This window comes from Monodon monoceros, unplaced genomic scaffold, assembly GCF_005190385.1.
Source record: "Monodon monoceros isolate NGI ecotype Baffin Bay Population unplaced genomic scaffold, NGI_Narwhal_1 Super_Scaffold_6, whole genome shotgun sequence".
Classification (NCBI taxonomy): Eukaryota; Metazoa; Chordata; class Mammalia; order Artiodactyla; family Monodontidae; genus Monodon; species Monodon monoceros.
Genome location: NW_021703783.1, coordinates 11,804,150 through 11,817,505, shown reverse-complemented (window position 1 = coordinate 11,817,505; position 13,356 = coordinate 11,804,150). Strand labels below are relative to the sequence as shown.

The 13,356-nt window shown below is 40.6% G+C and overlaps 1 protein-coding gene across 2 annotated transcripts in view; it reads left to right on the top strand.

Annotated features, from left to right (window-relative positions):
• Positions 1-9,981, top strand: part of EPS8 (epidermal growth factor receptor pathway substrate 8) — a 192,231-nt gene extending 182,250 nt beyond the window's left edge. The window contains exons 22-24 of one of the 2 annotated variants that reach the window (XM_029204630.1): positions 5,106-5,286; positions 6,746-6,875; positions 8,629-9,981. In XM_029204630.1, coding sequence (XP_029060463.1) covers positions 5,106-5,286; positions 6,746-6,875; positions 8,629-8,742 — 425 coding nt within the window. In that variant the 3' untranslated portion in view covers positions 8,743-9,981. The remainder of the gene's footprint in view (positions 1-5,105; positions 5,287-6,745; positions 6,876-8,628) is intronic. The other variant, XM_029204631.1, reaches the window with a different exon arrangement.
• The last annotated feature ends 3,375 nt before the right edge of the window (positions 9,982-13,356 follow it).

Sequence of the window (13,356 nt, the reverse complement as noted above, 5' to 3'; positions counted from 1 at the left end):
TTGGCCTGAGGCTTCCAACACCGGAGCTTGTAGGCTGTTGGGTAGAGCTGGGTCTTGGTGCTGAGATGAGGAACTCCGTGACACCTCACTCCGATGAATATTCCCTGGGGTCTGAGGTTCTCTGTTAGTCCAGTGGTTCATACTTGGAGCTCCCACTGCAGGAGCTCCCCTCAACCCCAGGCTCGCAAATCAAGATCTTGCAAGCCACGTGGGGTGGCAAAAAAAAAAAGAGAGAGAAAAACAACAAAGTAAAAAATAAAATCAGACTAGGAAACTAACAGATATGTTAGAAAGAATGTAAAAATAAAACTATAGATGAATCAACAACCAGAAGGTACATCACTACCACAGTAGTAAAAAGGAGGAGGAGGGAAAGGAAAACAAAGGGGGGGGATGGAAAGACCTTGGCTCTGGAGGGCGGGGCCTAAGCAAGGGCGAGGTTTGGGTGGTGGGTGGGGCCAATGCTCAGGACCCACAGGGCTGGAAAAGGCCCTGGGGGCTGTGGGGGGTGGGGCTTAGGCTCAAGGAACAGAAGGGGCCTAGGCGTGCACCCCACCCCAGTCTCAGAGGGCGGGGGACCTCACCTGGGAGCCTAGCAGGCTTCCTGGGCTCGAGTGGGTGGGGCAAATGCCCTCCTCTCCTCTGCTGCTCCTCCGGTCTGGGTTCTGGGAGGGCCCCTCCCGCCTGCCTCTCCTGATCTCCCCGGCCTCCGTCCTATGCCCCCAAGGACCCACGTGGCCTGGAGGGGGGTTTGGAGGGCGGGGGATCTGCCTGGGAGCTCAGCAGGCTCCCAGTGCCCGAGTGTGCAGGGCAATCGCCCTCCGCTTCTCTCCCACTCCTCCCTGAGGACGTCTCCCGCCTCGCTCTCCTGTTCTCCGCTCGGCCTCCTCCCTATGCCCCCAAGGACCCACGTGACCTGGAAAGGGCAGGGGATTAGCCTGGGAGCTCAGCAGGCTCCCTGTGCCCGAGTCGAGATACAAGTTTTGAACTGTTAACTTTATAGCTGAGACTGGAACTTCAGATTCAAGTTCTCATCTCAGTAAATCATAGCCCTGTCTCTTCAGTTGTGGTCACTCTTGATTCAAAAAAAATTAAAAAGAAGACACTGAAACTATTACTATTTAATTGTTCTAGAAATTCTGGTTAAATGCAATAAGCACAAACCTACTTTTATACATTACTTTCTCAGCTGAAGTATAGCCAATTTAAATTACCTTCTCATCCCTATCGTGACCTTACCAAAGAACTAATGGAAAACTGAAGTTTTGGAAAAATGATTAGCTCTTTCTGTGTGGCAAAAACAACTATGCCTGTGCATGTATGTGTATGAGAGTGTATGTGCATAAATATAACTGGCAACTAAATTTTAAAATATTTTTGTGTATTTTTTGAAAAGATGCTTTTATTTTTTTTCAGACACGAAAGACATAGTTTTGAGATGAGAAAGTTCTGTAAATGTTTTTATTGATTTCCCTAAGGAAAATTTTCCTCTCAGAAACTTTCTTCATTCTTCCCACAAGTTTATAACATCTCCCTTCTTTGTTACGTCAGCGCGGTAATCTTTGACACAGTGGCACTCTTTTTCCAGGCCTGGGATCAGGGTTCATAGGCATCCAGGCCCAGTTTTGGAACAGTCTGTGGGCTGGGACAGTTTGTTCTTTGTCCTAGTGTAAGAAACTAAGAATAACCTAATGGGAAAGAGGCATGGTTAGGATACTTTAAAGATACAGAACCCGCCTGATAATTGTGACTCATCATTTTCAAGTCTGTTTTTCTTAAGTCAAAGGGTGACACTGGTATGTAAAACATAAACATATGTCCCCAAATTTACACATGTACTTGTTTCCTTAAACTAATAAAATTTTGCATTTACTTATGTAACGTTCCTTTTAAAGATAGCTCAGAAGTATAGTTTGACATTAACTATAGTCCTTTTTATAAAACAAGTATTTTCTTGATAGCTTTCTTTCTTGAGCACTTTTTTGAAGAAATTTCTACTGAACGAGTATTGGGGCTTCTCAACAGTCTTTTTAGAACCAAACAGACATGCTTCTTTACTGGTAACCAGGTCTGTTTCAAAATATACTTTTTGTGGTACTTGCGTTCTCTGCTTATGGCCTAGACTTCTGATAAGAGTAAAATGGAAGGAGCTGTAAATTGAATACTCACCCATAAAAATGTTACCAAATAGCTAGGAACAAGGGAGAAAAGTAACAGGCCTATTTTTAAAATGTCACAAGTAGCGAGAACCCGGCTCCTTTTCTGAAGTGTTTACTGCGTTTATTCAAACTAGCTGGTTGGAGCCCTGTGTCATATAAGCTATTCAGTTTGACTTGTCGTAAGATTCAAAAAGGTTCTCTTCATCACTTTTAAAGATACCAATGCTTCAGTTGTTTTGCGTGTCTTCCATTTCCTTTGAAATGTTAGTCCTTTTATATGAGTTTAATCTTTTGTGTTCAGAAGTGTTGTTTTAGAAAGAGGTGTAAAGTTAGTCTGGTGTGTTGTTATGTGCTAGAACATTGCAAATGGAAACCAAAACCAGGAACACATTAGAAGAGGTTTTTATATTCCCTGGAAAGAGGTTATGCTGTGGACTGGAAATGATCCCACAGTGGCTAAGTCAACAGATAAGGAGATAACTATTTTAGTGTGGTTATACTTTTTCTCTTGTATTTCTTTGAGATGTACTCCTATGTTGTATGGCAGTGTGACTACATTGTACTGATTTAAAAGAGTTAACTAATGAAATGCATGTCCTGTATTACTTAAATGTAACAATCAATAATATTCCCTCTTACTCTCTTTAGCCCCCTCATCCTCCCTCCTTTCCTCCCTTCCCTTCTCTTATTTCTCTTTCTTTTGACTTCTTTCTTTTTCAAAAGGTTTCCTGAGTACTTGAGGCATTAAAAAAAATTAGGCTGAAATAACACTATTTGATTATTTCACACTTTCATTTATTTCCCAGGGGCACCAAACACTTTCTAAAAATACTTTCCCTGAGAAAAACAATCAGAACAATGGTCACAAAAGCTTCCTTAGTGACCAGGTCACTGTCACTTGCCAAGTTAGTTAATTGGATTACTGTATCAGTTCTTTGCACTTAATTCTTGAAGGTGATATACAAATAATGTATCTGTGTGTGTGTGTGTGTGTGTGCGTGTGTGTATCTGACTCACATTTTAAATGCATCACTTTGTTATATTGAGAAAAGGATGAAGAGTGAAGAGTGGGGTCATGGAGAGTAGAAGCAGAGAGACCTGTAAATAGGCTGGTGGCTCAGACCAGGCTGCTAATAGAAAAAAATGGAGTGAAGTGATTGGGCTGTGTGGTGTATTCTAATGGTAGGACCAACAGGATTTGCCGATGGATTGGATATAATCGAGGGCAAAGGGGAGTCAGGCATACCTACATGGTATTTTGTTGGGGGAACTGGAAAAATAGAATTACCAAGTTGGGAAGTCTAGCATAAAAGTAAGCTTCAGGAAGAAGATGAGTAATTCAGATTTGAACATGTTATGTTTGAGATAGCTAATAGACATCCAATGAATATATCAAATAGGCAGTTGATGTATATTGGTCTAGAGTTCTGAGGACCAGTCTGGACTAGAGAAGTAATTTGGGTAGTCATCAGCTTTTAAATGGCATTTAAAACCAGGAGACCAGGCACAACAGTCACTGATGGAGTGAGTGCAGACACAGAAGAGGTCCAAGGACTGTGTCCTGGAGAGTTGGGGAGATGAGATGAGCATCTGAGAAAAGGATGCTGAGGAGAGGCCAGTAAGACAGGAGGAAAATCAGAGAGTGTGGTGTCCTGAAGGCCATAAGAAGAAAGTGTTTCAAGGAGGGAGCGCCTTCTTCAAATGTTGCTGATAGATTAAATGAGGAAACGACTGGGAATCAACCATTGGAGTTTAGCAAAATGGCATGGAGGGATGGGGCCAAAAGCCTGATCGCAGTGAATTCAAGAGGAAATTGGAGAATGGGAATTGGAGTCAGCTGGTATAGACAGCTTCTCATGGAGTTTTGCTAAAAGGGGAGCAGAGAAATGGGCAGTAGCTGGCAGGGGATGTGGGGTTAAGAAAGGGCTTATTTAAACATGAGAGAAATAAAATAATAGCATGCTTGTAAGCGGATGAAATGATTCGGTAAAAGAGGAAAATTGATAACATGGGAGAAGCAGGGGGGAAATTACTGTCAAAGTATTCAAACAGACAGAGGACACGGAGTCTAGTGCACATGTAGAGGGGCTGGCCTGAGGAGAGTGGAAACAGTTCATCTATAATGTAGTAGAAGGAAGGCTGGCAGAGTGTACGGGGAAAGTGCTAGTGGTAAGGAGAGCTGCTGGGGGCACTTCGGGAGGTTTTCTTTTAACTTCTTTATTTACTCAGAAATTCTGCAGTGAAATCATCAGCTCAGGGAGAGGACTGAGGACTGGGGGCTGGAGGTTTGCAGAAGGAAGAAGATAGGAAATACTTGTCTGACCATGGACAGTTATACGGTCCCAGGCAGGGTTTCTCAACCTGAGCCCCTGTGGACGCTTGGGGCTAGATAATTCTCTGATGTAGCAACGTGACCTGTGTGCATTGCAGAATGTTTTGTGCATCCCGGACCTCTACCCACTGCATGACTGTAGCTTCCTTGCCCCTTGCCCCCTGTTTGTGACATCCCAAAGTATCTCTAGCCATTGCCAGATGTACCCTGTGGTTAAAATTTCCCCCAGTTGAAAGCCACTGGCCTCAGGAAATGTAGTATGAATGTCACAGACCATTAACAGCCCAGGGGATGTTCATGATCATGAATTTAACATGAGCTCACTCAGCATTGTTGTGTTCGATTTGGCGTGCAGGTGCAGCACAGAATAAGCAGAAAGTGAGATTTAACAAGGGTGGGGGGGCTTGCCAGATGAACACAATGAAGAAAGAAGAGACAGGGAGTGATTTTAATAATTGATCACAGAGTTTATACTTGGTGAGGATGAAAGGAAAGGTGGTAGGAATACTAGATCGTAAGTCCTGTTGAGGTCAAAGGATTCTTGGCACTGGGGTTCTAGAAGAGCAACAGCTGTTAGGGCTTTCAAAACTAACCTCCTCTGTGTTGGTATCTAGGAAGGAAATCTCAGATGGAGGAAGTGCAGGATGAACTCATCCACAGACTGACCATTGGTCGGAGCGCCGCCCAGAAGAAGTTCCACGTGCCACGGCAGAATGTGCCAGTTGTCAATATCACTTATGACTCCACCCCAGAGGATGTGAAGACATGGTTGCAGTCAAAGGGGTTCAACCCTGTGTAAGTCTCTCTGGGGATACTTTACAGTTCTGTGTGTATAACATGCAGTGTTTTCAATTTGATCACTAAGATGTCACAAGTGACTCTTAGAAAATGTGAGAACCCGAACTGCATCTGTTTCCATGCTCAGGAAATAACTCTAGCCATTTTTAGCTAAAAAAAAAAAAATTGGAGGAAGGAGAAATAACTATCATTTGATGGCACCCCATTTTCTAGATGGTGGTGTCTGTTCATCATTGGTCCCTCAAGCAGTCTCTTGGCAGCTTTGAGGCTGGTGGCTGTCTTTCTGCCTCAGAGGGTCACACAGGATAGGTCTGTAGTCTTACCTAGACCCCACAGACCGCAGAGGACATAAAGCAGAACCTTTTCTCCCGCTGCAGCATAGAGATCCCAGGCAAATGAAAAATAGGTGACATTACTTATTGTAGGTTATGATCTAATAGAGCTTTCCTTTAGGAAAGCCACAGTGAAGTTTCTATTTGTCTATAATTAAAAACTTGTAAACATTTTCTTGTGTATTTGGTAAACATATTTGAATATATGTATTTGAACTATTTGACTAATACATATTCAAGAGCACTTGACACATTATAAACTCACCCAGTGTGACTGAAAACATGAGGTACACTGGTTAGTCAGTTGCCCGGCTACTAGAAAGTTATCCATTCCTTCTACGAAACACCAAATTTCAAGAAATTGGTAATGCACAGTAAAGATAATAAACCCAGTTGACTCTTTTTTGACACTTCATGATCAATTATCTTATATAGCCTCAGGGTCGTTATCATGACCGTCCCCTGTCATTGCCCTAAGCACTCTAGTAGCATTTATGAGTTCCAGTGTATGGAACACCTAGAGAAGAGAGGTTGTAGCAGGACCAGAAATCTTTCTTTTGTTTTATCCAGACAGTATTTTATTTATTTATTTGTTTGTTTGTTTTAATTTTTTTTTTTTTTTTCCGGTACGCGGGCCCCTCACTGTTGTGGCCTCTCCCGTCGCGGAGCACAGGCTCCAGACGCGCAGGCTCAGCGGCCATGGCTCACGGGCCCAGCCGCTCCACGGCATGTGGGATCTTCCCGGACCGGGGCACGAACGCGTGTCCCCTGCATCGGCAGGTGGAGTCTCAACCACTGCGCCACCAGGGAAGCCCTATTTTTAATTAGTTTTTATTGAAGTATAGTTGATTTACAATGTTGTGCTAATTTCTGCTGTACAGCAAAGTAGCTCACTTATACACCTGTGTGCATTCTTTTTTATATTCTTTTCCATTATGGTTCAGCCCAGGATATTGTCTGTAGTTCCCTGTGTTATATAGTAGGCCTTGTTTATCCGTCCTCCATATAATAGTTTGCATCTGCTAACCCCAAACTCCCAGTCCATCCCTCCTCCTTGGCAACCACAAATCCAGACAGTATTTTTAATGCTCTATTTCCCTCTTTTCCTCCTTTTGTTTTTTCAGAACTGTCAATAGTCTTGGAGTATTAAATGGTGCACAACTTTTCTCTCTCAATAAAGATGAACTGAGAACCGTCTGCCCTGAAGGGGCCAGAGTCTTTAGCCAAATTACTGTACAGAAAGCTGCATTAGAGGTACGACTTCTCAACCTAAGGTGGTGTTTTTCTACATTAGCCAAGAGTATGGACTGCAATTTGAAAGCTCTGGAAACAATATTTATGTCCATATAGGTCGCTTTCTTTGCCTTTCATGCAGAGCTGAATTCAACTTGATTCAGCTTTAGTAATCTGTCACTGGAGACCCTTAGCGAGCATTTTCAGGGAGAGTAATTTGTTATAAGTGCTCCTATAACATGAAGCTTGAGCTTCATATACTTTTGGATATCTAACGAAAAGCCTAATGTTCTCATTTTACGTGCACTACCTCTGTAGGAATTTTATTTACTCATTTACTTCGGGTGAGTAAATGACTTAAGAGGCCAGAACTCTTTTACCTGTCCTTAATATTTAGTTTGGAGATTCTAGCAGGTTAGAGGTTGTAAAGTCTTAAAACTGTGGCTGTGTGCCTTAGGCCTGCTTATACATATAAATAATCAGAGGGAAAATATTAGATAGGGATCATTGAAAACAGCGGGCCATGAAGAGTAATTCTTTAGTTATAGCTGTTTCTATGAAAGAAAAAGAGTAAATGTTTTCTAGATTGGCTATACTTAAGGTTTCAATATCCTACTCTACTTAACGTGGGCTGTGTAAGGGTAGTAGTTTCTAACTGTTACATCTCACAGCTCTCAATAGCTTTCATGAAAATTAAACTTAGACTCCAATGAAAGGGTATAGGCTTTGGCGTGAAATCAATACGTAATTATCTCTAGCAGGTTTATTGTATAAATTCAACAGTTAAATAACTCAGTAAAATAGCTTCGTGCATACAACCCTGTAACCATTCTCACTCAGGAGAAATTATATTTCCCTTGGAAATTTTTCCTACGACATTCATCTTGGTTGATTCTGTATTAGCCTTTTTGTATATTGAATGTGAGTCGGGATTATATCTTTTCTGAGGCAGTTTTGTTGCCATTATACCTTCTAATTTTGTTGAGAATGTATAAATTCCTCCTTAAGGGTTATGATAGAAAGTTCCATATTCCTAACCTTTCTGAATTCCTTCAGTCCAGACTCCCTATCACTGTCATTTCCCCTGACTTCCCATGTGCTCCTGGCCTCTAGCTCCTGTTCCTCTGGATGTGAATTAAGGCAGAGACTTCCTACCTGAGGTTCTTCGTCTTCCCCAGGCACCTTCCCATCATGCCCTTCTCTTGCATCTAGTTCATGTTCATATTACTCACCTGTGTTGCCAGAGATTTCTGTAGATGAGAGAGGAATAAGGAGGGTGCGTAGGGACTGTAGGCCAGGTTTGGAAAGGACAAAAGCCAACAAGATGTCAGAAGGTCAGAACCCTTTGGTATGAGGAAACTTGGTGTCTTCTGAAGAAGGGGCTTTGGGCCTGATTTAGAATCCCCTAAGGTAGATAGATGAGTATCTTACTTGACCTAAAGAGCATTCTTGGATAATTTACCATCTTTTTGTGCTTCTTGTACAATCTCTTCTTTCCCCCAGGGAATCTAGAGCATTCCACATGCATTACTGATTTATCTTTAACAGGTTCAAGTGAAAGGCATGGTGAATGAATTGCCTTAAGACAGTATAAGTGAAAATGTGATGTTAGTGAAGTCCAGCATCATCACTTATATGAAGGGCGGCCTTCAGTTTTCCCCTTAGAGACATGAGAAGAAAAACACAAAGAACTTTTAGCCTAAGCCATTTCATGACATGATTTGCAGCCTCACAAACCAGTAACCGTCTCGTCCGAACCATGTTTGTTTTTCAGGATAACAACGGCAGCTCTGAGTTGCAAGAAATCATGCGAAGACGACAGGAAAAAATCAGTGCTGCTGCTAGCGATTCAGGAGTGGAATCTTTTGATGAGGGAAGCAGTCACTAATTAGTTCTTAAACTCCATTATTCTTGGCATTATTCCAACGTGCTTTGTTTTAAGAAGACATGAAGGGAATGTCAGATTCTCATTTCTTGGTGTACAGAATTTATCGCCATAAAGAAACAACGCAAACATAAGTAAGCAGACGACTTGCTCCTGGGCCCGTTATTTTTATTAAAATGAAAACATTTTAAACAGAATTTCTCACCTTGGGAATATTTTGCCTACTTTACCAAGGTGAGGTGTCCTTTATTGGATTAAGTATTTCATCCCCATCTCAATGCCTAAGCAGACTTTTTTTTTTTTTGACAGTGGTGAGTTTATTTATTGCAACAAAACAGAGATATTGCCCATGATTCAAAATCTAAACAGTTTCAGTTTTGCCTGTGACTATGGTATGTATCATCCAGGGTGTAGCTTCCTTTATAAAGGCTAGCCTCTGCTTACTTAGGTCTCTTCTTCAATATACTCCGTAATAGAATGTTTAGATTTATTTAAAGTTCTTAATGCCAACAGTTTTTAAAAAAGATTAAAACATTGAATGAACTGTAAAATACAACAAGGCCTTGGACATACAAATAGAAACCTTTGGAGCATTCCCGAGACATTTTATCTGTCGTGGCTCTGTTGATCCCAATTCCTTGTATAGCTTGTATTTTGATTCGGTTTATATTCTTCTTATTATCTATGCTGTGTTCTTATATACGAGAAAGCACAAGTGTAAAAGAGGTCATATACATTCAAACTCTGTCACCGGAAATAGCCTGCATTGGTGTGTGTTACAGTATTCTGCTTAATGAAGGCCTCAGTTCTGAATATTGATATAAGTAGTTAAGAGCAAATTGGGGCCATTTTATGAGTTTATCTGTGTCAAGTTTTTTTCCGGTAATAAGAAATAATATACACATATTTTAATCCTGTGAAAGATTCTAGGTAGAGAAAAGAAAGAGACTTAACCTTCAACAAATGTTATTTTTGAAAACATGATTTTTGTCATTAAATGTTATATTATTTCACATATATAAAACAGATGTTATGTAAGAATGTTGTATATTTTAACATAAATCCATTTAGAGAGATTATCTAGATTCATTAATTTTCATAGTGCCTTTTTCACATGAGTCAGCTGGAAAGTCTGCAATAAACAGTATTTGCCGTACATTAATAAATGGCTTCTGTCTCGTTGGCAAAAGGGACCTTTGGTGTGCAGAGTGGGGATCAGGGTTGCATGGAATGGGAAAAACAGAGGCCCACGCTCTTCCTTTTTTTTTTTTTTTTAACTGATTCCCAGTGGAGTTCTGAGTGGGTAGAAACTTCTCTAGAATACTTTCTTCAGTTGTTTCTCTTCTTTTCACCTCTCTTATTTCATCATCTTTTCTTTTACCATCTAGTAAAAACAAACTTACACACCGTTTGTGATTACAAAGTGCTTCCACATAAACGCTTTGTTAGAGATCTACAATAATCTGTGAGTTGTATTTTATAGATGAGGGGGCTTAGCTTCCTAAAGGCTGACTCTCCCCAAATCATGAGGGATATGAGAATCTCTTGTCTTCCATTTCTCAGTCTCTCCGTAACGTCGTCCCTTGGACAAAGGGAGGCAAACATGGGAATAATAATTATTGTAGATCCTTCCCATTTCATAAGCCCTGATGCACATTTATAACTTAGCCCTTATGGAAAATCTCTGAAAATGTAGGTATAAGACAAAAGAAATTGGCATGGAAAAGTTAAAATTACCTGTGTGTAATATAGCATATCGGACATGAAAAGAATTGGTATCATTTATAAGTATGTCTTTATGCTATAAAATTCCAAAGGAAAATATCACCAAGGTAGTACTTGCAGGAAGTAGTTACCTCCCTCTGGGATGTGGAGACCAGGAGAAGACTTGGGATTAATGGAATTTAAAAGCTTGAGGGAGAGTTTGTATCCCGACATCTGAGGAGTTAGGCCACTGGGATGAGAAGTTTGGAGGAAAGACGCCACAACTGGTAAACCTCGGAGAAGGGGGCACAGCCTAACTGGTGCTGTTGCCTCAGGAATTCAGAAAAGAATTCAGCGGAAGAAATAGTTCAGCAAATCCATGGAGCTGGGACTCAGACCTCAGAGGAGAGCAGCCCAGGCAGCTGGTACTGGAATTTCTGAGAGGGAACAAGGAGGCTGCTACTGGGATTGCGGGGTCACTGGGACCTACAGGCAATCAATCACTACTTATAGAGTGAAGAACTATTATTAGGGTGATGTTGATAGAAACAGGAAATAAAACAGAAAAAAAGCAAGTCCCTTGTTTCCCCTCTAGCTTCCTGTGTCCCTGTAGCACACTTTTTGGACAGAATCTATTGGTCACCCACCTGGCAAAGCCCCAGATCACAAAGATGGGAATAAAGGGGTAGATTGGAAACTGAGAGAACAGCTCAAGAACCAACGTGTTTCAACTCTGGCTACTTAGCTTATATGTGCACTCCTCTGTACATCTTTGAAATTCTATAAAATGATTTTTAAAAATATTTATACTTTTGCCCAAAAAAGGTGCAATCATCCTTCTTTGTTGTTTAAACAGTATTTAACATAAGGAATTGGTTAAACAGGCAAAAAGGAAACACTGTGATACCACGGAGGTAGTAATAATGAGAAAGCAACCCCCATCCCTTGGGCTAGGGCTGCACAGGGAAGGGGTTGGGTTTATCAGCAATTAGAAGCCTGAAGAAGGAAGGGCCCTGGGAGCTTGGGTACAGACCACTGAAGAAGAGGCACTGTCTGGTGTTGGTGCTGATGCCTCAAGACCACAGAGGAGAGATCCCCTGTAGAGCTGGGACAGAGACTTGAAGAGAGAGAAGGTTCTGGACAGTTTACCTCTGAGGGAGTGCAGTGATGGGGTTCTGAAAACTTAGGGGAAAAATCTAGAAATTAGAGTTACCTACTGCTACTGGAATCAGTTACCTACTGCTGCTGCCAGAGTGGAGCTCTCATCACTGGCATTAAGCCATTTGCTTATGGCCTTTGTGTAGTTTACTGCCTGTTTCTTGATGTTCATTGAACTTTTGGAAACTGTGGGATTATAGTTTTTACTAAATTTGGTAAAGTTTCAGTCATTACTTTTTTTTTTTTTTTCCTGTCCTTCCTGCCTTCTCCCCTTGGGAGACTCCAGTTTCATGTGTGCTAGGCCATTTGAAGTTTTCCCAAGGTCACTGGTACTCTGTTAATTTTTTACCTAATTTTTTTCCTCTGTTAATTTTTTACCTAGTTTTTTTTCCTCTGTGTTTCATTTTGGGTAATTTCTATTTCTGTCTTCAAGTTCACTAATCTTTTCTTCTGCAATTTCTGTTCTGCTTTTAATCTCTTCCATTTGTGTTTTTCATCTCATATTAGAGTTTTCATATTTAGAAGTTTTACTTTTTGAAAAAGTATCTTCCATGTCTCAACTTGCTCAATATTTCTTCAATTTTATCAATCATATGGAAGCAGTAAAAATATCTGTCTTAATATTCTTGTTTATTAATTCTATCATCTTCATAAATTCTAGGTTAGTTATGATTGATTTTTTTCTTTATTATGGGTTTTATTTTCTTGCTTCTTTGTATGCTTGATAATTTTAAAAGCTCTGGCTGCTTTCAAGATTCTTTTCTGTGTCTTTCATTTTTAATGTAATTTTTAATTGGTTGCCAGATATTGTGAATTTTACCTTTATTGTGTTAGGTGCTGGATACTTTTGTATACCTTTAAATATTATTGTGCTTTGTTTGGGGATGCTATTAAATTACTTGGTAAGAGTTTGATCTTGCCTTTAAGCTTTGTTTGGTGAAACCAGAGCAATATTTACATTATAACTAACTTTATCTCACTGTTGTAGCAAAACCCTTCTGGTTCCTCAACCTATTGTTCCATGAATTATGTTTTCCACCATAGCAGGTGGTAATAAGGACTATTCCTGGTTCTGCGTGAGCTCTGAGAACTGTTCCTCTAATGCTTTCAGGTGGTTCTTTCCTCAGGCTTGAGCAGTTTTCTCATAGGCATGCAATGATCCATCCTCAGCTTAGGACTCTATGGGGACCCTATGCATATCTCCAGAGCTCTCTCTTCATGCAGCTTTCTCCTCTCTATTACTCTGTGCTGTAATTTTAGCTCCCTTGCCCTTGCCACACTTTAAACTTTGTCTCCTCAACTCAAGGAGTCTGCTGAATTCCACATGGGTTCTCCCTCCCCGCACTGAAGCTTGAAAGCAATCCCTAGGCAGAAAGCTGGAACAGTTGTAGGGTTTTCTGCATTTTTTTCATCTTTCATTGCCCAGTGTTCAATATCTTGAAAACTGTTCACATATGTGTGTGAATACATATGTGTGTGAAGCACATATTATTTCAGGCTGGAGGGTAAATCCAGTCCCTCTGACTCCATCTTGGCTCAAACTTGGAGTCACCTTGCTTTTCAAAGTATATATATATATATTTTTTTACTGTATATAGAAATCTAGGTTACTACTTTTTATTCTAGAGCTTTAAAAATGTCATTCCATTGATTTTTGGCTTATATTGTTCCTGATGATAAGTCAGTCATCATTCTTATTTTTTCCTCTGGCTGCTTTTAAGATTCTTTTCTGTATCTTTCATCTTCAGCAGGTTG